Below are 22,226 nucleotides of genomic sequence, written 5' to 3'. Positions count from 1 at the left end.
CCCCAAGTTAAATAACGCGAGACATCGAAGCGCAAGAAACTAGTTTTAGAAACAAAGAAGCAGCCAGTCTGAGTGTACGAACGAATGAATCCGTGCCACCGTGCACTCGAAAATACCGGTAACAATTTTAAATCCAGGCCAGAGGTCACGTGAAAGATCGATGATGCTGAGCGCTATTTGCGTTTATAATGACGAAGAAACAATAAACTTACTAACAAAGGGTACAATATCTAATTAGCAATGATAATTTTGCCCCATTTTTTATGTAACGAAAATGCTTCGATAATTGTAAGAGAAAGTTTGTTACATAAAATTGCGCTTATTACGACGCCTCTACCGGGAAATTTTGGAACTAACGTAAGCATCCCAAAGTGATGCTACTACGCTGGCTTTGTTAGCAGCGGCGCGTGGTCGATTTTTCGCCCTCTGTGGCCATTTCTTGAACTTGAGAGTGTGCTACCCGTGGCCGCGCCGTAAGCAGCAGCCACCGAAGATCGTCCCCCGTCCCTCCCTCGCCTCACCCCCCTGCCTCGCGCGCGACAAGAGAGGGCGTGCTCTGCCCCACCTTCCCCTCTCGTGCATGCGAGATTGAGCCGCGTTCGCCGGCCCGCGTTCGCACGCTCATACACGAAGAACACGGCGCGCGGCGACGCCAGCGTGCTCCCGCACACTAGCACTCTCCCCATCCACGATGATGCGGAGTTCCAATTATCGGTGGCGGTGTGGATTTCAGTGTGAATTAGCGGGATGTGTTACATATTGCTTTCAATACATTGTTGGACGGACCGTGGCGACTACATCGAATTATCCGAAATTTCGAATTAACGAGTAGTGAATTAACGAGCTTTTACTGTACATACGTTTGCAATTCATTGCTGAAAGTTTCATTGAGCCATGCACGTTTCTTATCGTCCAGAGTTTTGTTGTTGTTCCTCATTGCTTGATGTTAAATGGCATCTCTTGTTTTTCAGTTGTTTGATTTGTTGTTGGTTGTGTTCTCCTGTTTTCGCTACATGTTGTTTTTCTTAGCCCTCTCACACAATACTCCAGTTAGAGCCTGGGAGGTATGTGCAAAATAAATAATCAAATAAAATACTTCGGCAGCTTCTGCTCTCGACACCGCTCTTCATTTCTTCAAATTCACCTTGTTGTACGCTTCAGATATAGTGTCCCAAAGGCATGGGAATTGTTCGACCAGCAATAAATAAATAAATAAACAAATAAAAATAAAGTGACATTGTCGCTTAATTTGGCCATCGCTGTGGCACACGTGCAATGTGCCATCACAAATGTGACAGGCCTGTCAACCACAACAATGAAGCGATTGCAATAGTACAGTTGCCACCCTCAAGAGCATTAATTTGGTCAAGGTTCCCAGACACCAGCGCGAAATTCTGCTGCCTCTTCCGCCAAGCAGGGATTGTTCCGTTCGAACAGAAGGTCCCCTCTCCCCGGGGATGTGCGGACACGGTGGCACACCATCTCGCAAAACCGTGCTACTGTTGTCACTGATGTGCACTTCCACGCCGACAGCCAGGATTTCTCCCTTGTGTGAATACCCCTTAAGAGTCGGTGGTTACAGTTCGTCAGCTCTTCGTTCGCATCAACTGTCTCTTGTTGAACTCTTGTTGATAACGGTCCGCAGTGGCATTCTGCCTTTCAAGCTTTGCACTTTTTCTGACGAAGTGACATAAAAAATATGGTTTCACAGCTCTCGGTGCACGGGTGGCCTATGCTGCCACCATAACAGCAGTACCCTTGTAAAATGCCAGCACGCCGCAGTAGTTTTCGCTTTCAGTGAACTAGAACACTTTGCTGTCATATGCAGAATGCATTCATGTCCCTTTGATAGTAAAATATATCACAAGCTCTCGAAGAAAAAATGGCAGCGGATGCACTCGTACTTTCAAATTGCAGGTGATTGGTATTGGCCGGGCGCTGTTTCAAAAGAGCTATGATGCCACATTTCGTTCTTTAGATGACGTTTTTAACAGAAACTAGCAGTTATATGCAGACAAGTGCCAGGAACAAAAATGAAGGTGCTGAAAATTTTATTTTTGCACCAAAGTGGTGTCGAATTCTAACTGCCGAGTCCACATATAATGAGCTACTGATACAACCACTCCTCATGAAACTATTGAGTTCATTATAAACCGGTTTGACTATATCTTATTCCATGAAATAATAACTGCCAAAGCATGTTTCATCACCCGCCGTGGTTGCTCAGTGGCTATGGTGTTAGGCTGCTGAGCACGAGGTCGCGGGATCGAATCCCGGCCACGGTGGCCGCATTTCGACGGGGGCGAAATGCGAAAACACCCGTGTACTTAGATTTAGGTGCACGTTAAAGAACCCCAGGTGGTCTAAATTTCCGTAGTCCTCCACTACGGCGTGCTTCATAATCAGAAAGTGGTTTTGGCACGTAAAACCCCATAATTATTATTATTATTATAAAGCATGTTTCATCGATGAGCATTCTCACTTCTAGTGTTTATTGTGCTGTGTTTTGAAGTTCAGCAATGTAACTGCAAAACTTGCAACACCAAGTATGAGATTTGACAAAAGCATCAAATATTGTTCTCATTAGTTATACAAGAGCACCTGCAAATGAAGTTCATAGTTTGATATTAAATCCCTACACCTTGTAGCATAGATGGCGAAGTACCCCTGCAGGATGAAGAAATTGTAAAGAAGTCCCTGCGTTCAGGAGCGGGGTAACACTGGATGTTTCCTGACTTCTGTCATTGGCACGTGCAGTGCAATTGATTCTTTCTGAGCTAAAGCTGGGGTTGATGCCACTACTAGACATAACTTTACACTTGCTGCTACATAAATACCAGAAAAGAGAGCAGTCTTTTTCACGTAGGTCTCGTGCCACCAAAGTAGGCATTAGAAATTGTGAAAAGCACTGATGTGTGTTGATCACTGTATGCACCACCTCTTTGCTCGTTCTATTACAGAGGCGTGGTCGCGTAATAGTGAGCAACCCAGAGCGAGATCGGTCCATGGTCCAGGAGCTGCTAGACTTTAAAGACCAGATGGATCAGGTGGTGAACCAGTGCTTCCATCGCAACGAGAAGTTTGTCAACTCGCTCAAGGAAGCCTTCGAGTACTTCATTAACCAGAGGCCAAACAAGCCAGCTGAGCTTATTGGTATGGCTGTTATATAGAAGTCTTGGATAAATGTCGCTTGGCATGTTAGGCTTTTCAGACATTTCAGGCATCTTAGACATTTTCAGACTTTCAGCCGGAATTCATTTTGGAAGTCTACAATATATCTTCTTCAAATAAAAAATTTTTCATCCTGTGTATTTATTAAGTTCTACCAAGATGCCAGATATGTTTCTACCAGCTTCTTAAAACAAATAAAAAGAAATGTCACTCAAGTTACGCAGCCATTATATTATAGGCCTAAGTGCACCCTTTAGGGACAAGGCAATAGCTCCATGATGTAATTTGAGCTTATGTTTAGTGTTATGTACAGATCAGCATTTCCTAATTTTCTTGACCATTCTTCTTTTCTTAATATAGCCAAATTTGTGGACTCAAAGCTGAGGGCAGGAAACAAAGAGGCAACAGAAGAAGAATTGGAAAGGCTGCTGGACAAAATTATGGTGCTTTTCCGCTTCATCCACGGTGAGTGTGAAAGAAAAGAAATTGTGATAGCCTTGTAAAACTGTCTCATGTAGCCGTGCACAGCATGTGTGCATGATAACTGTGCTGTTGTCTAGTTAGATGACTTGCATGAACTGTCTTTGTCAACCTCTAATGCTTTGACCTAGGAAGCTAAACCTTCTAACGCTGCATATGTACTCTATAACATTACTGATGCAATGAAGCCTCGTTACTACGAGCATCACATTAGTGAACTTTTCAGATGAACAAACTTTTCAGAAATCCCCTGCTTACTTATAGTTTCAATGTAACCATATTTCAGTATTACGACCTTCAGGATACCGAACTTTTTCATAATAACGATCATTATTCAGTTTCCTTGTGGTGTTAACAACGCCTCAGCACTATGAGCTGATATTACGAAATCTGGGGATTCTTAGATTTCCGTGTATGCTTCACGGCAGCTGAAACAGTAGGCTAGCAGTTGACAAGGTGTGGAGAACTGACTTCACGGCGCATGGGTTCGGAAAACCTGAGACGGCGCCCGAGGAAAAAATGGAAGGTGAGCGGAGGCGATGACGCATCAGGTTTTGCGAGGGCATGCTCCGCCCAGAAGTGTTGCCTAGCAGTGGAGGTGCGTCTCTTCCTTCTTTCACCCTTCTTCTCCCTGGGCACGCCCCTTTCTTTTGTGCTTCATTCTGCGGCTGTACGAACTATGTGCACGGTAAAATATAACCTCTGTACTCGTGAGCAGTGTTGCGGATTGGGCGCCCCCATTTCGTTCCAATTCGATTCCGGGGAATTAGAACTTGTCGCAATTCCATTCCTTTCAATTTCTCAGAATTAAAAAACTTAGCCCATTCCCACTCCAGGAATGGCCGAGCAGTTCAATTCCGTTCCTGTAATTAACGTAGGAAAGGCATCCTGGTAGTTTTATCAAGTTGCCAATGAACGCACCATAAAGCTGATGTCATCAGATGCTTTACAAACTGTAAAAATATGCAAAACACGTTACCAAGGTCGTGGAATAGTAGCTTGGTCACATATCTCGTGCAATACAACCACCCTACTAATTTTCATAGGGGCAGTTCTCCCTTTACCTATAGTGTTTGTATGGTCAGCATATTTTAACGGCTTGTGATGTTTTGATGTTGTTTAAGCTTAAATCTGTTAATACTAAAGTGACGACACAGTATATTTTTGCTTAAGTGTTCTCGTGATTTTTAAATGCTGCAATAAAAGTTGCAAGATGTGCAAGGTGCAAAAAGCTTTATTTTGGTTTTATTCATCGAAATTTTGCAACAAAATATCGTGAGCTAAATGGGCACTTCGCTATTTAGTTTTGAAAACATGAAGTGTAAGTGACGGCTGCTTCAACGGTTAGTTCTAAAAACAAAACAAAAAATGAGATAAAACAATTATTTTCTACCTAACTATATGTTGCGCTTCGCAAACATGAGCTGCTCAAAAGAGGCACTTGACAGCCAATTTCACTTCGCTGTCATTATCAGGGATGCCATAGAAAATAGGCATTCCATGTCAGCTGACATTGCATTCACAGTGAAAACTGCCCTTGCAAGGAGGGAAAGCGGCTAGCGTTCACTTTACAATAGGTCAGGGTCTTAGCCGTGTCTACGCAAGTTCCCTTTGCTAGGTAAAGAGAAATTTCCCCTGCGATGGATCCAGGCATATTGTCTTTGTGAGCATCTTCATTTTGCCTGATGTTTTTAAACATCAGTCTGCTTGGCCCTGCTTCAGAGTCTGCATTCGCGACGGTCTGGCGCTGTCTTGCTCTAACAAAAGAGGCTCAGCACAGCAGAACCCATCTGCTCAGAAGTTGCAGCCGAACACCAAGAAAACTTAAACCGTGGGTCTAGGAGGGCACCCATAAAAAAAAAAAAAAAGTCAGTCCACGTGCTTGCAAACCACTTCTCTAGGCTATGCTGTAGGCCTTTAGCCGCCTCTTTGCAAAGAAGTGTGCCTTTGCTTAATATTTCCGCAAGGGAAACTTAGATACTTTGCAATGTGGGAAGCACAAGCCTGGCTGTCTCGTGCCTTTTCTGCAGCAACTCTGTGTGGCTTCCTCTACAGGGGAGAGAAGCTCAATCAAGTCTATTGCCAGCCTCAGTTCATATTTAGACAGTTTAGCTGTCTTGCACGCATGCAGAGCTTCTGTCAGGCCTGGATGTCTCCAAAAAGTGGTCACGGGCTATCTCATCATTTGCAGCTGCGAGTTCCACCTCGTCACATTGTGAGATTCCAAGTGCAGACCGGCCACATTAAACACTTCTTCCTTGTCGACAATGCTCTTGTGTAGAGATGAAATGATGGTGCTGCATTTTCGTACGACTTCCTCATCAGCCTGTGGGTCCTAAAATAAAGCGAGAACGGCAATTAGTGAATATTGCCACTGAAAGTACAGGTAGTGCAAACGCAACCATGCAATGCAATAGTTTCAGAAAGTGAATGATGACATATGTAATCTTACAATACTCCACTCGACGACACACTGACACTCTTCAAGAATGACGAAATAAAGTGGGGACGGACACAGCCATTTTCTCCAGCCCTACGATAAATTGATTAAACATTAATACGTAGGCTGCACCTTCCTGTTTTTTAGGAATACCGTATTTACACAATTGTAATTCGACCTATCTTTTTAAATTTGAAAATCTGAAGTTGGGGGTCGACTTACAATCGAAACCAAAACATGGCACTGCCAAAAAATGTGAGACCAACGAGATATCAGGGTAGCCACAAAGTAGTTACAAATTTATGTTTGCTCTGTGGCCCTACCTGTAGCTTTTCACTATCCCGTGCGTTTGTTCGCTTTTTGGAAGGGCTCTTCAACATTTTTAGAGTTTTACAGTAAACACTACACTGGGGGGGGGGGGGTCGACACTTGATGGAAGCGCCGCTGTTCCATTTGCGGCGGCACTCTCAGAACGGCGGCGCTTGTGGGAAGTATAGATAGTTCATGGGAGAGCAGCCACCACTTACGTGTTTCTCTTTTCCTGTAACTCTTAGCTTGAAGCGTTCGACTTGACTGCCGGCTACGTGCTACTTCCATGCTTCCTTGGTCGTCATGAGTGCTCCAGGCCAACTAAACATTTGGCCCTCATTCATAGCAGCATTCAAGAGGGCTGCCATCCTTTACACTGAAGAAACAAATAACTGCGCAGTGGGCCGCAAGTTTGATGTTTCTTAATGGGTGATTCGAGAGTGGTGACGGCAAGCGAAGCGGTTTCCGCGGGCCGAAGTTGCGATGCTTTCCGGAGCTGAAGGCTAAGCTTGCGACGTACGTCGCTTAAATGCATGATCAGTCCCTGCCAGTGACATGCGACATGGTCATGAGGCAAGCCTAGATCTTTGCCTTTTAAGGACCTATAGTATGCCGCCGCTGTAGTTCTGCACGACGGATAGCAATGGCATAGAGCCGCGGTTACACTAAGAATCAAGACAAACTTTGGAGCAACTCAGTTTATAAGGACAGAATTATAGTAGGCGCATTGCTTATAAACGTACTGTGCTTGTAATCGGCCAAGCCATTTTAAAAATACTGCTTTATTGTTAAATTCAAGGCTCTGCCTTACTAATGTTTGAACGTGGGCTGGTTGGTTCTTTGGCATATTTTTTTGGTGGCTATGGTGTTAGGCTGCTGAGCACAAGGTCGCGGGATCGAATCCCGGCCACGGTGGCCGCATTTCGATGGGGGCGAAATGCGAAAACACCCGTGTACTTAGATTTAGGTGCACGCTAAAGAACCCCAGGTGGTCGAAATTTTCGGAGTCCTCCACGACGGCATGCCTCATAATCATAAAGTGGTTTTGGCACGTAAAACCCCACAATTTAATTTTAATTTTCTTTGGCATATTTTGACCAACAAAAAAAATTGCGTAGACGAAAAAGTGCTCTATTTTCACTAAAAGCCCCAATTTCATTCCCATTCCATTCTGGGCAAAATGGGCTTGATTTCATTCCCATTCCGTTCCTCCAAGTGTTGTTACCATTCCATTCCGGTGTCATAAAAATGTGGAATGATTCCAGAGTCGACCCGATTCCAGAGTGGCAACTCCGTAACACTGCTCACAGGGATGCCACTGATTGCACTTTGCACTTTCCAGACTGTGTCGTTTATGCACACTTGCACTTTGTCGGAGTTCAGGTGTGTGCCTCGAGCGAGACAGTTGCAGTGTCCCCAGCAAGAAATGGGAAAAACATACAAAAAGCAAGAAACATTGCGCTTTGGAGGCGACATGGAGCTACCTTTTTGCCGGTAGTTTTCTCGGTGTTGGCGTCTGTTTTGCGCGCGTCACTCTTACTATACGGTGCTTCAGTGGTGTGTGGCAGTGGAATCGATGGAAAATAGCAACAGCGCATGCCGAGAGCCAACAGCGACATTTTCGTGGATAGCTGATATGGTGACAACGTATGAACTGGTAGGTTGATGGACGGAATGGTTAATTTTGGAGCTTTCACTTTAACAATCTTTACAGCAGTCCCCTGAAGCTCGTTATATTGAGATTTCACTTTATCGCTTCTATTTAAAGAAAAAATTACATTGTACTGATATAAATGTGCTAAATCCTTGAAAACATTTCTGTCATTGCAAACATTTATTTTGATGCTTGTTTCAGATTGCTAGTGAGAGGTTTATGGGTGTTTCCTCGCAATCATAGTGATGTTTTATCCTCATGGTGCATTCATTATGTTGGCAGTAAACATTTTATTTGCAAGGCATTTTCGGGATACAGTGAACTTCCATTAATTCGACTCCGGTTAATTCGATCCCGACCAAAGGTCCCGGCTGGTGCCCATGCATCATTATGGGGCCACACTTTCATTATTTTGACCCTGAAATTAACCTTCGCCAGATAATTCGAACTTGGCTGGTCATCATGCATGCGCCCAACCCTAGTGGTGACAACCGTAGCTATGGCTCCAATAGCGGTAGCATCCCTCTTGACGGCGCTTGGTTACAGTGAATGCATCGGGACGCACATCGTATTCCATGCCATTTTTCGGCCTGCCCCAGAAAGGTGGTAGCTCACAATGTTAAGTTTTTACTCAACTCTAACATGCACCTTTTTTACAAGCAAGTTCGTTCAGAAATTGCTTGGGCAGTACGATTCAATATGAAACCGAAACTGTGTTGGCGGCGCCTACCGTCAGACCCAACCTAACCAGCATCATTGCCATCACAAATGACGACCATGGATGGCAGAAAAGCAAGTTCTCGGATAGCATGATGGCAACTACAATGTGCCGCTTTCAGTCTGATTACAAAAGCACGCTCAAACTATGTTATTTTACATATTGAGCCAGTGGCAACAAGTCACGTCGCATGTTCTTGGCCTTTCGAAGAATTTCACGCTTTGCAAGACAAACTAGCAAAGTGTTTAGCCTAGACGTGGCCCACCATCCCGTTCGTAATTGTTGTTCAGTTTGATAATTGCAGAATAACAAACATGCTATGGACTGTATGGAGAAGAACTTGTGGTTCTTCATAGACAGCTATAAAGTGCTGTCCAATAGTTATGACAATGGACTTTAATAGATTTCTAGTTATAGATTGCTACGTTTTTGTTGCTAGAAAATTGGTTGCACGTTCAATTTATTCATTGTTTAGAAACTCTAATGTCATTTTTATGTTAGTTTTCTACTTTGAACCTATGGAAAGTGGGCGCGTGTTCACTTATTGGGGGGGGGGGGGGATGTGTTACTGCCAAATAAATCAGGAATGTGTTTTGATGTGTTTTTCTGCCAGTTTAGTTCAACTAGCCGTGTAATTTGACCAATTTCGTCAGTCCTGTCAGGGCTGAATCAACGTACGTCTACTGTATATACTGCTTGGTTTTCAATGTGCATTATGTGAAGAGAGCTTTTACTCTTCTTTTAAAGTCAATTTGTAAGCTTACAATTAGAGGCACGCTTGAATCATTCAAATAGCCTCAGTCACAGGGGCCAGATTTTGGTTGCTTGAAGCACTAGCTGATGCTTTGAAAGTGCTGGTTGTGTCAGCCCCGTGCTATGTGAAGCAGGGCACTTGCCCACTACTGAGTGAAGTGGAGAAAGCTTCTAAGGCTGGTGAGATAGTGCTGGATTATTACTGCAAAGGGATAAAGTGGTGCCGGAACTGACTGCTTTCAAATTTCACTTATGTTTAACAAAGCTGTATTTAACCATTGCTTATATAAAAAATTCATCTCATGTTTTTATTGTGTGTGTCAATTTATATATTGAATTTATTCTTGCAACTGTATTGAACTAACTTCTGGTTTTTTTTAATTTCTCAATGTTTGTTATTAAAATGTTTTATTGCACATGTATCAATAAAACCTGGTTTCACATGTAGTGATGCAAAATTTTAAGGAAACACTTTCATCACTTTATTTTTCAGCTTTCAGATACGTAGCCACTATTGCAAAAGGTATGACTTGTACATGGTGTGGCCACATGTGATGCGAACTGACGTTTTCTAAAAATGTGGTCTGAAGGTACAGGGTCTCATGGTCAATGGCATCAGGGGATTTTCTTGCCTGGGGGGGTTTAGGAACACCTGCCTCAACCCAACAATATGTGATGTCATTGCAGGCAAAGACGTGTTTGAGGCCTTCTACAAGAAGGACTTGGCCAAACGCTTGTTGGTGGGCAAGAGTGCTTCTGTGGATGCAGAGAAGTCAATGCTGTGCAAGCTGAAGCAGGAATGTGGTGCGGCATTCACCTCCAAGCTTGAGGGCATGTTCCGTGACATGGAACTGAGCAAGGAGCTGAACCTGGCCTTCCGGCAGCAGCAGCGCCGTGAGCGGCTCGAGCTGACGGTCAGCGTGCTGACCATGGGCTACTGGCCCAGCTACCCACCCCAGGAAGTGGCACTGCCCGCAGCTATGGTGCGCCACCAAGACCTCTTTCGTCGCTTCTACCTGGCCAAGCACTCTGGCCGCAAGCTCCAGTGGCAGCCCAGCCTGGGGCACTGTGTACTTAGGGCCACATTTCCCGGTGCAGGTGGTCTCAAGGAACTGCAGGTCTCACTCTTTCAGGTGAGTGCTGCCTCAGATAGTCAGAGGTAGGACTCCTGCGCCAGTTGTGCCATTTTGATACAAATGCAAATTCCTGCGCCAAACTGTGCTAAACACAAAAAAATTGACTGAAATTGCACCACACTACACCAGAACGGCTTCGGCATGTGTACTCTGGCAGTGACCGCAAACAGTGTGCAGATTTGTTCTCCGAAAGTGAGTACAGTCGTTCGCATTCCACACACTGCACGACGGCGCCTCCCGCACAGTTTCTTGTAATTTTCACCCTTATAACGCTGAACTTCTCGGCGATTCTGGAACGTAGCCAACACACGCACGCCTGCTCCTTGTTGTTGCTGCTGTATGAACAGCCAGGGCAGCTGTATTTAGAGTGTACTAGAATTAGAGCACTGTATGGGCCCGCTTTATGAAGCCTGAGCAAGTAAAAAAAAATATTTTTTTTTTTTTACTTGCAGACTACACTGTATGCGCCAGCCTCACCTTCTCGGGGTCTATTCAGTTGCAGTGTAGTATAAGCAATAAAAGACCAAAACCTTTGTTTCTCTCATGGGAACATCGGTGATCTGGCCCATTACCTGTGCTGTTATGTTTTTGCTAGTGCGCATGCCTGGTACCTGGTGTGCATGCCATGATCATACCTTGATCGTACGATTTGGTCCTATGAGGTCATTTAGCATGTCATTTAGAAGTCATACAGCATAAAGTAAATGCTCAAGTAGAAAGAGACATGCCTTGTGGTAACACTAAAATAATATAATTCTATTGAGACTTATAACAGTGCAACTGTAAAAGCGATAACAGGGAAATGGTTTGAAGAGTGGCTTTCTGTATTATTTATTTTTTCTTACGCAAAAACAATGTTCATTTTCATGGAACAGAAAAAAAAATCGTAACTTCATCTGCTTTTTTATTTTTGTTGCTAAGTTATACTAATAGCCAGCTTTTTGCACATGTCACTTCAGCTTGGCACAGAATACTTTGGACAAAGCACGCAATGCATAATGGTCACATGAGGCCGAAGGCAAGACTTTTACCCTTTAATGGGCGGACCCAAGCCAGGCCCGGTCCCGTGCAGTGCTCTAGCTAGATTATGGCTGAGTGGCTCAAGTGGTGCGGCGCTTCCTAACTGAAGTGCAAAACAACAAAAAGTAGCCTGAAGGCACTGCGAGTGAACTGGATACAGTCTACGCTCGTTACAATGTAGCCACATGCAGCAGACTTTCTGATATAACGGACCATATTTCAACCTTAGTTTGCTCTACCTGCTTTACTAATGCAATCAAGTTCGCTTTTAACAGATCGCGCCACAACGGACTATCGGCTACAGTGGACGAGATTAGCGGCAATTTTTCTCAAAATCAGGCGTATAAAACAGACTTTCGCCGTGTCGACATGGGCTGACAACTGACTTGTAAGGGTCAGCTGACGATTGCGGCTCAATATCGCCCGCGCGAGGGAGGAAAGCTGTGCGGAAGTGCACAAAAGAAGACTGTGCGCGAGGCATGGGGGGTAGGCAAGGCAGAGGAGGGGTTCCTACTCCAGTGGCTGCTGCTTACGGCGCGGCTGCGTGCGTGGGCTCCACATCTTGAAAGCTATCTGCGATGTGGACAAAGTGCGCCCAGTGCCGGTAGCTTCGTATGCGCTGTGATTTCAACGTTTAGTTCGCGTCGAAGAGAGAGACAGCACCAAGGTCAGTTCACTCGTTGCTGCTACTGCACTTCTTCACTCCAACGTTTTGACAGCGACTTTCCGCGGTCATTGAGTGAGACATGTTCATGTTTACCTGCGAGCGCGTGACACTGTGCTTGTTAACTTAATTAGTAAGCGAATGTTTACACCTTCATACAGCTGATACAACTACTGTCGTTACTTTATATAGCTGTCTACTAATTTGCTATCGCAATTTTGTTTTTACTTTGAATGTTTGTCACTCGCTGTTGGCAATAACATTATTACACATCGCAACCAAAGTTTCGGAAATGAGGGGTTTCGGATATTACGAACTTTGGATAAAACAAACATTTTTTGTAGAATTATCAGGGTCCATTGTAACGAGAGCCAACTTATTACGAAGGTGTGCTCTGCAGTAGGTCTAGTAGGCGGGCATCTCTGTCCCCAGGGCTAGTATAACGTAAAACTATTCCAATCTGTTTTTGCGTCCACATGGGCGAGGCCTGAGCCATTTTGACCTATCACGAGAGGCTAGTGGCAGATTTGGAATAAAAAGTTGCAGTTAAAGCAAGAGGCGAAGCATCGATTGTGATAGCAAATTAGTAGACAGCTAAACGAAGTAAGAATAGTAATTTTATCGGCCGTATAAACTTGTAGACATTCGCTTACTAACTAAGCTAATAAGCATGGGGTCATGCACACACAAGCAAACATGAAAACATCTCATTTGATGATTGCGCACATTCGCTTTTAAAATGCTGGAGTGAGAAGGTGCAGCAGCAGCAGCAAGCAAATTGACCTCTGTGCTGCCTCTCACTTCAACACAAACTAAGCGGCGAGAACACACCTGAAACAAAGCTATCGGCACTCGGCACACTCTGTAGCCATCGCAGATCACTTTCAAGATAGATGCGTTGCCGTCAAGCCAACATTGCAACCCTCGTGTTCAAGATGAGGCTCGTGCTGCTGTGCCATATGCAGTCGCCGCTGGAGTAGAACTCCTCTCTCCCTCCCACCAGAAAATGTCGCGCTTCCTCCCACTTTCTTCCCTTGCGCGCACGAGATTGAGCCGCTATTGTCAGCTCACGCTCGCATGTTTACTCACTCATACAGCATACGGTGTGCGATGACGATGTTATTATATCGGTTATTAAATCAGGCATTTGTATTGGCTCAAAGGTTGCCCTCTATTCTTAGCGATATTTACCTGAGTATGGTTGACAGCTGCTTAGACAAAGCCTTAGGTGATTGCGTTATCAAGATATTTTGTTACGTCGATGATTACCTGATTTTCTGCAATAGGGAAGAATTTGATTCCGCTGCTACCTCAGTAAGTGAGCAATTTAAACTTTATGGAGGAGGATTAAAGTTTGCCAAGGAATTTCGTCAGCGACGTGTAATTCAGTTTCTAGACATTTCCTTGGTCTTCGAATAAAATCACGTTTGTTGGCAGTGCTCCCCAAGATCTTCAAAGCCGTTGTTAAACAATCAATCCAAGCATTCTAAAGTGGTAAAAAACAGAATTGCCATGTCGTGCCTTAAGTCTTCTCTCACCAGATCCTGCATGCACAAAATGAGCGCCAGTTTTAATGCGCAGGCCCGGCGCCTATTAGAAGCACGCTATCCCAGCGTAGCAGAGGCCATTTTGGCTGAACGCCTAAAGAAGTCGGTTTCGAGGGGGACGGACGTGATTACAGAAAGCAGTAATAGCAAAAAGAGAGTAGTGGCTATTCCGTACATTCATTCAGTGTCGCACAGGCTTTAAAAAGTTGCAAGTAGATATGATGTTAATGTTGCTTTCACTGCTCCCAATAAGCTAGGTGTAAGATATGTGCTGCCGTGCAGAGGACAAAAGGAGCAGGTAAAAGGCAAAAAAAAACAAAAAGACAGATATTTGTCCAGTGAAGCACAATAAAAACAACAGTTTTACTGACTGCCGTATGGGTGTGGTTTATAATGTTCCCTTTAGCTGTGGCCCTTTCTACGTAGGCCAAACGGGGCGGTGTATCACTCAGAGGCTAATGGAACATAGAAGGTCGTTAACTGGTGGATCGCCTTCTAATCTTTCCCTACATTGCCAAGATTGTAGCTGCACGTCAGAGTTAGATGAATGAGAGATATTGTACAGGCATAAGATTGAAGATACGCGTCTTATGGTAGAGGTATGGCGTATCTATAATTGTGGAGTGCATGCGTGAGTCAGCCTTCGATTACTTTACATAAGGAAGAGATTAAGCGCCTTGACAGTTATCTCTCACGTAGACCGGCACATGTACCCAACTGACACGTGGTGATAACATTCCAGAGCTTGTGCAGATGAGTTTTGTGTCTTCTTTCTTTTTTTCTACTCTTGTGTCCTGTCTGCATGCCTCACCTCTTTTTTGCATAATGAATCCTTACCAACTAGTTCAGCTTTCTGTCGTTTTTTCTGTCGAGACATTAAAGAAAAAATGTATTTATAAAACATGTCTTGGGCTACTTTTCTAACGTTTAGACTCGCTATTTAAGAATGCACATTTTTTGTGATTGTTATCACTAATTAAAAATATTGTCAATATTACCAAATTTGTATGCACTGATGGTTTTAGTATCAGGGTAATCGGCTTCGAAATTCAGCTTAATACATTGCTTAAGACAGAGGCACAGCGCTCATGTTGGTTTATTCTGTGCTGTGTTTTGGTGTCTAAGCGCGCTGCCGTATTTCATATTCCATTATTCTACCAAAATTCAAATTGGCCGGGTCCAAACTTCTTCAAAGTGAAATTTCATCTGCTCCAAATTGCTCCGAAATTAAAATTGGTCTGCTCCAAGCTGCTCTAAAATGCAATTTTGTCTGCTTCAAACTGCTCCAAAATGCAATTTTACTTGCTTCAAAAATTGCTACAAAATTACTCTGACCAGTCCCAACCTGACTTGTGCCAGCTCATACCCACAAGTCGCCTCATCTTACTGCTCCTCTATTCTATTGCACATGTCTTGATTAGCCTACTTCATTCCCCCTGTGTTGCCCGTGGAAATACTGCTTGCCACCTCTACCATGCTCAGTATTTTCTGTTCCTTCTTGCATTACGACGGATGCGAGTCGTGAAGTCTTCTGAGAAATTGGAAGGCTAGTTTCCAGTCACCACAGTTATTTTTCTGTGCACTGGTGTCATACCACTTGTGGGCAAGCTGAAACTGCTGTCCAACATTTATGCCAAAAGCTTGCAAACATTTTAAATGCCTTGTGGGACACTACAGGTTTAAAAAGTCATGGGACCACTTGTATCCTTGATCGAAGCCTACACAAGGGACACACTGGTTTTTCATTTTATAACACTTTAAACACGCTTTATTAAAAAGCATGGCAACATGCAACATTGATCGTAACTTCATAGGTGCAGTAGGTAGAGAAAATTTCTTTATCCCTCTTTCAGAGGAATTGGTCATAACAAGAAAGCAAACATTTATTCTAAGAAGCAGTGGCAGCTTTGTTGCACATTCACAAATACAAGTCTATAATGCACATTCTTATAGTAATTACACTTTCACTCGAAGGGCGAAGCAGTGACAGCGAGATAGCAAGCATGCGAGGTCTGTGCTACTGCTGCACAGTATAGACAGCACCCCGGACACTACCATCGCGTGGCGTCATAAGTACTATAGCATCCAACGTGACGGCGAGTACGTACATAGCGAAACTGCATCGCTATAGCTCCGGCGACATCACGTGCACGCACCCATACAAATGTTCAAAGGCAAGCAGACGCGTGAAAATGATGCGAGCCAGCATAACGCTACTAAAGCAGTGACAGTTAGTGGAAATCACATTTAGAAATTCGCCCATAGATGCCGACTGATTTAGACTACAAGAAACTTCCAAGCACTACCATCTTTACTGCCCTTATAGGTGCCCAGGCTGCCAGCCATGTTTTCTACGGAATTACTGATAAAACGAAGGATACCTAAATATCCTCATTGCAACAAATATATGTGGTCAAGAGCACATTACCTTTAATGAAGCTTTATGGCAACTTTTCTAACCAAACCCGCCGTGGTTGCTCAGTGGCTATGGTGTTGGGCTGCTGAGCACGAGGTCGCGGGATCGAATCCCGGCCACGGCGGCCGCATTTCGATGGGGGCGAAATGCGAAAACACCCGTGTGCTTAGATTTAGGTGCACGTTAAAGAACCCCAGGTGGTCGAAATTTCCGGAGTCCTCCACTACGGCGTGCCTCATAATCAGAAAGTGGTTTTGGCACGTAAAACCCCAAATATTATTATTATTATTTTCTAACCAATAAGTAAGCATAATGTGGCTAAGTATTGCCATCTCAGGGATTTGCGCGATGACGATTGTATGATTATGTGCATGGGATAAAATGTCGCTGCATCCCATCAGGAAACACTTTTGTGTTATAACTTTTAAGAAAAGTTTGTCATAACTCGTGAAAATTGCAGAAATTCAAGTGTGAAGTTTACAACTCTAATTCAGCAATAAAAAACATGTTTTATTCACTGCACCTAATAATACATATAAAGCAGGCAAAATTGATTCATTAATATCTATTGCTTTGAATTTAGCTGCTAATTTATAATTAGGACTTCTGCCTAACTTTTATAAACGTCCCCGCAGGGGCGTCTGCGTCAGCAGGTGTTTGGTGTGTTGCGACACCACGTACCCGAGCACACGAGGGTTGGGCCCTCCCGCGTGTAGCCGTGCACGGCTTAGCCGTGTCTGGGGAAAGGGGGATCCTTGAGGTTGAGCCGATGCTGGGTGTTTGGACCTTTAAGGCCCCCCGGCGGAGGCAACACACCTCTTTGGCCTCTGCTTCACATAGACGGCACCCCTGGACTGACCCACCCAGGGGAAATCGGTAGCTGCCTTTTCCTGTCTCTCTCTCCCTACAACCTTCGTCTTTTCCTTACTTTCCACCTTTCCTGTCTTCTTCTAGCTTCCTTTTATTCTAATTTTTCCAGGCAGCAAGGGTTAACCTTGTGTGAGTAGCCAACCTTGGTTATGTCATATTTGGTTATAGTGGCGATGTACAGCTGGCGTTTGCAGGCCTTGTTTTTCAGGCCCTGCAACGTCCCCTTGTTGGACTCCATGGTGGGTGGCTAGCGTTGCTGCCGAAAACTACACGTCTACACATGGCTACTTCCTTCCCTCCACTACCTGATCGCCCTCAGAAAAGAGGGCGCACCGAAGATGTTTTCCAATTTTTCGGACGCCAAGTCCACACCTTCCCCCGTTTTCATGTAGTACACTCTGAAAACCCAGGCAAGCTAGTTTGAACCGTCTCACCATTTCTTGTTTCGAAGTCGTTCACTGAAATTTTTGGTCCAGGATATAAGGCGTCGAAGATGGCAAGCGGTGATCTCCCCTTGGAGCTCCGCGATCAGAAGCAGTATGAGAAACTGCCAAAACTAGTGTCATTTGGGGAAACCCAAGTAATCGTAACCCCCACCGTACTATGAATACCACCTGTGGCGTAGTCTCAGATGATGATCTTTCGGAGTTAACTGAAGCGGAACTCTTGGAGGGCTTCAGTGAACAGAATGTGATCAATGTTAAAAGAATTAAGATGAGGCGAGATGACAAAGAAATCCAAACGAAGCACTTGATAATTACCTTCGGTTCAAGTATCCTGCCCGAGTCAATCGAGGCAGGGTATATTAAGTTCCGCGTTAGGCCATATGTGCCAAACCCCCTGAGATGTTTCAAATGCCAATGTTTCGGCCACAGCTCGCAGAGCTGCCGAGGCCGCCAAACCTGTGTGAAATGCAGTGCCCACGAACACACCTCTGAAGCTTGTGAGAACTCTCTCCACTGCGTGAACTGTGATGGGGAGCACGCCGCGTACTCGCGGTCCTGTCGATCATGGAAAAAAGAAAAAGAAATAGTCACAATCAAAGTTAAGGAAAACATATCGTTCAAAGAGGCACGCAGGCAGGTAGCATACCTGCCAAAGAAAAGCTTTGCCGAAGTGGCACGTCAAGGGGCAGCGTCACAACGGCCTCCGGCGGCTGTCCGACCCACAAACCGTGAGTCGGCAGTTAAGCCGTCTGCCCCCACGGTAGTTGCAGCTAGCGCTGCTCCGCCAACTGAGCAGAAGGGACCATCGATCCCGAATGTGGGCGCAGCTGAGGCTGCCCCAACCTGCCCGGCCCCTTCCAGCGCTGGCAACAGCCGGCGCAGCCAAATCCCTCAGGGAGCCCCATCGACCTCCAGGCTGGTGGGCGCAGGGGTCTTGCCCTCCAAGGCGAGACTCTCTCTGAAAACTTCTCGCTCGCAAGAGCACTTGTCCAGAGCTTCACTAGAGGCAATGGACACTACACCTGTCCTCAAGGCGCACCAAACGCCTAAGGAGAGGCGAGGCTCCCTCGAACGCTTCAGAAAGGGCAAAACCCCGGTTACAGGGCCTCGAAAGAGCTCTGTAATCTAAGGCATCACTTCCGTTTCCGTACACGCAGCACCAATTTACTTTTAAAATGGATACACAAATTATTCAATGGAATGTCAGAGGTCTTCTTAGGAACCTCGATGATGTGCAAGAACTCATCCACATACACAATCCAAAAGTGCTGTGTCTACAGGAAACACACCTAAAATCACAATACACGAACTTTCTCCGACAGTATGATACTTTTCGCAAAGATCGCGATGATGCAATCGCATCATCGGGCGGTGTTGCAATTATAATTCAAAAGAACATAGCGTGTCAACATTTACAGCTACAAACGGCCCTTGAAGCAGTAGCGGTTCGAGTTGTTTTGCTAACCACTATTTGCTCGCTTTATATACCCCCCCATTACAAACTTAGCAAACATGAATTTCAGTCCTTTATAGATGAATTGCCAGAACCTTATATTGTTCTTGGCGATGTCAATGCACACAACTACCTGTGGGGCGACCCTCGTATAGATGCGCGAGGACGACTTGTTGAACAATTCCTTTTCTCTTCTGGTACGTGCATTCTGAATAAGAAAGAACCCACATATTACTGTCTTGCCAACAAAACCTTTTCTTCAATCGATCTCAGCCAAGTTTCTCCTTCTATTCTGCCTGAACTCGAGTGGGAAGTTACAAACAATCCTTACGGAAGCGACCACTTCCCCATACTGCTACGAACACCTAAAGAAAACGAATATCCACCACAGGCTCCTAAGTGGAAGATTGATACAGCTGACTGGGAGAAATTCTGAACTCTCAGTAGTATTTCATGGGACGACATGTCCTCGTTAGGAATTGATGCTGCTGTGGAATATTTGACAGCCTTCATAATAGATGCCGCAACTAAATGTATATCACAAGTAAATGGCTTGGCATGCAAACGGCGTGTCCCATGGTGGAACGACGACTGTAGGATCACTCGTAAGAAACAGAATAAAGCGTGGGGGTTGCTACGCGCCTCTCCCACTGCGGAGAATCTGTTAAACTTTAAGAAAGTGAAATCGCAAGGCAGGCAAACACGCCGACAGGCTAGAAGAGAGAGTTGGCAGAAGTTTTTATCCGGTATCAACTCGTATACAGATGAGGCCAAAGTCTGGAACAGGGTTAATAGGATAAAAGGGTGACAAACATATTCACTTCCTTTGGTAAACACACAAGGTGAAACACTGAAAGATCAGGCAGACTCACTTGGGGAACACTTTGAGAGCGTGTCGAGTTCCAATCATTATTCGCAATGCTTTTTGAAATACAAACAAATAGAGGAATGTAAGCCAATAACACGAAAATCCAGACAGAATGAACCTTATAACCGGCCTTTCAGTATTGCTGAGTTGAAAGCTGCCTTGAACACATGCAAAAGCACTGCACCGGTACCTGATAGAGTCATGTATGACATGATCAGAAACTTACATACTGACACCAAACTTACCCTGCTCACACTTTTCAACGCTATTTGGGCTACGGGATACCTTCCATCCACATGGAAAGAAGCGATTGTGGTCCCTGTTCTTAAGCAGGGTAAAGACCCTTCCTTGGCGGCAAGTTACCGTCCGATAGCTCTTACAAATTGTCTTTGTAAGCTTTTTGAAAAAATGGTTAACCGCAGACTTGTACATTTCCTTGAACTCAACAACATGCTCGATCCCTTTCAGTGTGGCTTCAGAGAAGGCGTACGACACAACGTGGTTTTATGGAATCTTGAGACACTTGTCGGGAAGTGGCATCCGTGGCAATATGCTCGTCCTAATAGAAAGCTATTTGTCCAACCGTACATTCAGCGTGAAAGTCGGCAATGTATTGTCGCGACCTTTTATACAGGAAACGTGTACCTCAAGGAGGTGTACTTAGCTGCACACTCTTCATCGTGAAAATGAACACCCTTCGTGCTTCGTTACCGCCAGCCATTTTTTATTTAAGTAGACGACATACAGATAGGTTTCAAATCCTGCAACCTTGCAGTATGTGAGAGGCAAGTACAACAGGGCTTGAACAAAGTGTCCAAATGGGCAGAAGAAAACGGATTTAAAGTGAACCCCAACAAAAGTTCTTGCATGCTTTTCACGAGAAACAAAGGGCTCATTGCAGAACCCAGTATCGAAACGTATGGTCAGCAAATTCCTGTGAACAAAGAACACAAGTTCTTAGGCATCATACTTGATTCTAAATTAACTTTTACTCCACACATAAAATACCTCAAGGTCAAATGCTTAAAAGCAATGAATTTACTTAAAGTGTTATACCACACAACATGGGGCAGCGACAGGAAATGTTTAATGAATCTTTACGAGAGCCTCATTCAATCACGGTTGGACTACGGTGCCGTGATCTATCATTCTGCAGCCCCGAGCGCGCTAAAGATGCTAGATCCGGTCCACCATCTAGGAATCCGACTGGCCACTGGAGCTTTCAGAACAAGTCCCATTGAAAGTTTATATGCAGAATCAAATGAGTGGTCACTTCATCTGCAGAGAACATACATCAGCCAAACATATTTTCTGAAACTCCACTCTAATCCTCAACATTCGTGCTTTAATACCATTAACGATATGACATATGCTACACTCTTTCATAATCGTCCCTCCGTAAGACAGCCTTTCTCGCTGCATATGAGGGAGCTTAGTGATGAAATGCATGTCCCACTCCTCGAGCTCCACCTAATGCATCCAGCCAAGCTGCTACCTCCTTGGGAGTGGCAGCTGATACAATGTGATATATCTTTCGTGCAGGTCACAAAGCATGCTCCAGAGATTGAAATCCAAGTGCATTTCCGGGAACTCTAATACAAATACACGTGCACGCAGTTCTACACAGATGCATCGAAGTCACGCGACGGGGTGTCCTATGCAGCCGTCGGTCCATCCTTCTCGGAATCCGACGTACTGCATCCGGAAACTAGTTATCTTTACGGCTGAGGGTTACGCACTGTTGTCAGCTGTAAAACATATAAATAAATCAAAACTCCAGAAATCAGTTATATATACGGACTCCCTTAGTGTTGTGAAGGCCTTGATGTCATTCTGTAACCACAAAAATCCGGTAAATAATGAACTCTACTCTGTCCTGTGCAAAGCATATATATCTAACCAACATGTGATTATATGCTGGGTGCCTGGACATAGGGGCATCGAGGGTAACGTTCTAGCGGACCAGATGGCCGCATCAATTTCATTGCATGTAGGTAATCCTACTTCTTCGGTCCCTGTCACAGACCTGAAGCCTTTCTTAAGAAGGAAACTGCGAAACTACTGGCAACGCTTGTGGGACCTGGCAACAAATAATAAGCTGCGTGTAATAAAGCCACAATTAGGTTTCTGGCCTCCTGTAACAAAATCACGCCGGACAGATGTCCTATTCTGTCGTCTAAGTATAGGACACACATTTGTCACACATAATTTTTTACTTATAGGAAACGAGCCTCCAATCTGTGGTAGATGCAGTGAGAGGCTGACCATCCTCCACGTCCTC

General features: G+C 44.7%; 1 protein-coding gene and 1 long non-coding RNA gene across 3 annotated transcripts in view; one reads left to right on the top strand and one right to left on the bottom strand.

Moving 5' to 3' along the window:
* Positions 1 to 22,226, top strand: part of Cul4 (cullin 4) — a 70,505-nt gene that overhangs the window by 38,862 nt on the left and 9,417 nt on the right. For both annotated transcript variants that reach the window (XM_075679726.1, XM_075679725.1), the window contains exons 8-10: positions 2,961 to 3,153; positions 3,532 to 3,636; positions 10,213 to 10,658. In XM_075679726.1, coding sequence (XP_075535841.1) covers positions 2,961 to 3,153; positions 3,532 to 3,636; positions 10,213 to 10,658 — 744 coding nt within the window. The remainder of the gene's footprint in view (positions 1 to 2,960; positions 3,154 to 3,531; positions 3,637 to 10,212; positions 10,659 to 22,226) is intronic.
* LOC142571403 (uncharacterized) lies at positions 4,870 to 18,178 on the bottom strand. Its single transcript, XR_012825872.1, has 2 exons — positions 18,111 to 18,178; positions 4,870 to 5,986 (listed from the first exon to the last, which is right to left on the bottom strand). It is a non-coding gene; the product is annotated as an uncharacterized LOC142571403 (long non-coding RNA).

This window comes from Dermacentor variabilis, chromosome 2, assembly GCF_050947875.1.
Source record: "Dermacentor variabilis isolate Ectoservices chromosome 2, ASM5094787v1, whole genome shotgun sequence".
Lineage (NCBI taxonomy): Eukaryota > Metazoa > Arthropoda > Arachnida > Ixodida > Ixodidae > Dermacentor > Dermacentor variabilis.
The sequence above is the reverse complement of the archived record's forward strand: the minus strand, read 5'-3'. Positions and strand labels throughout refer to the sequence as shown.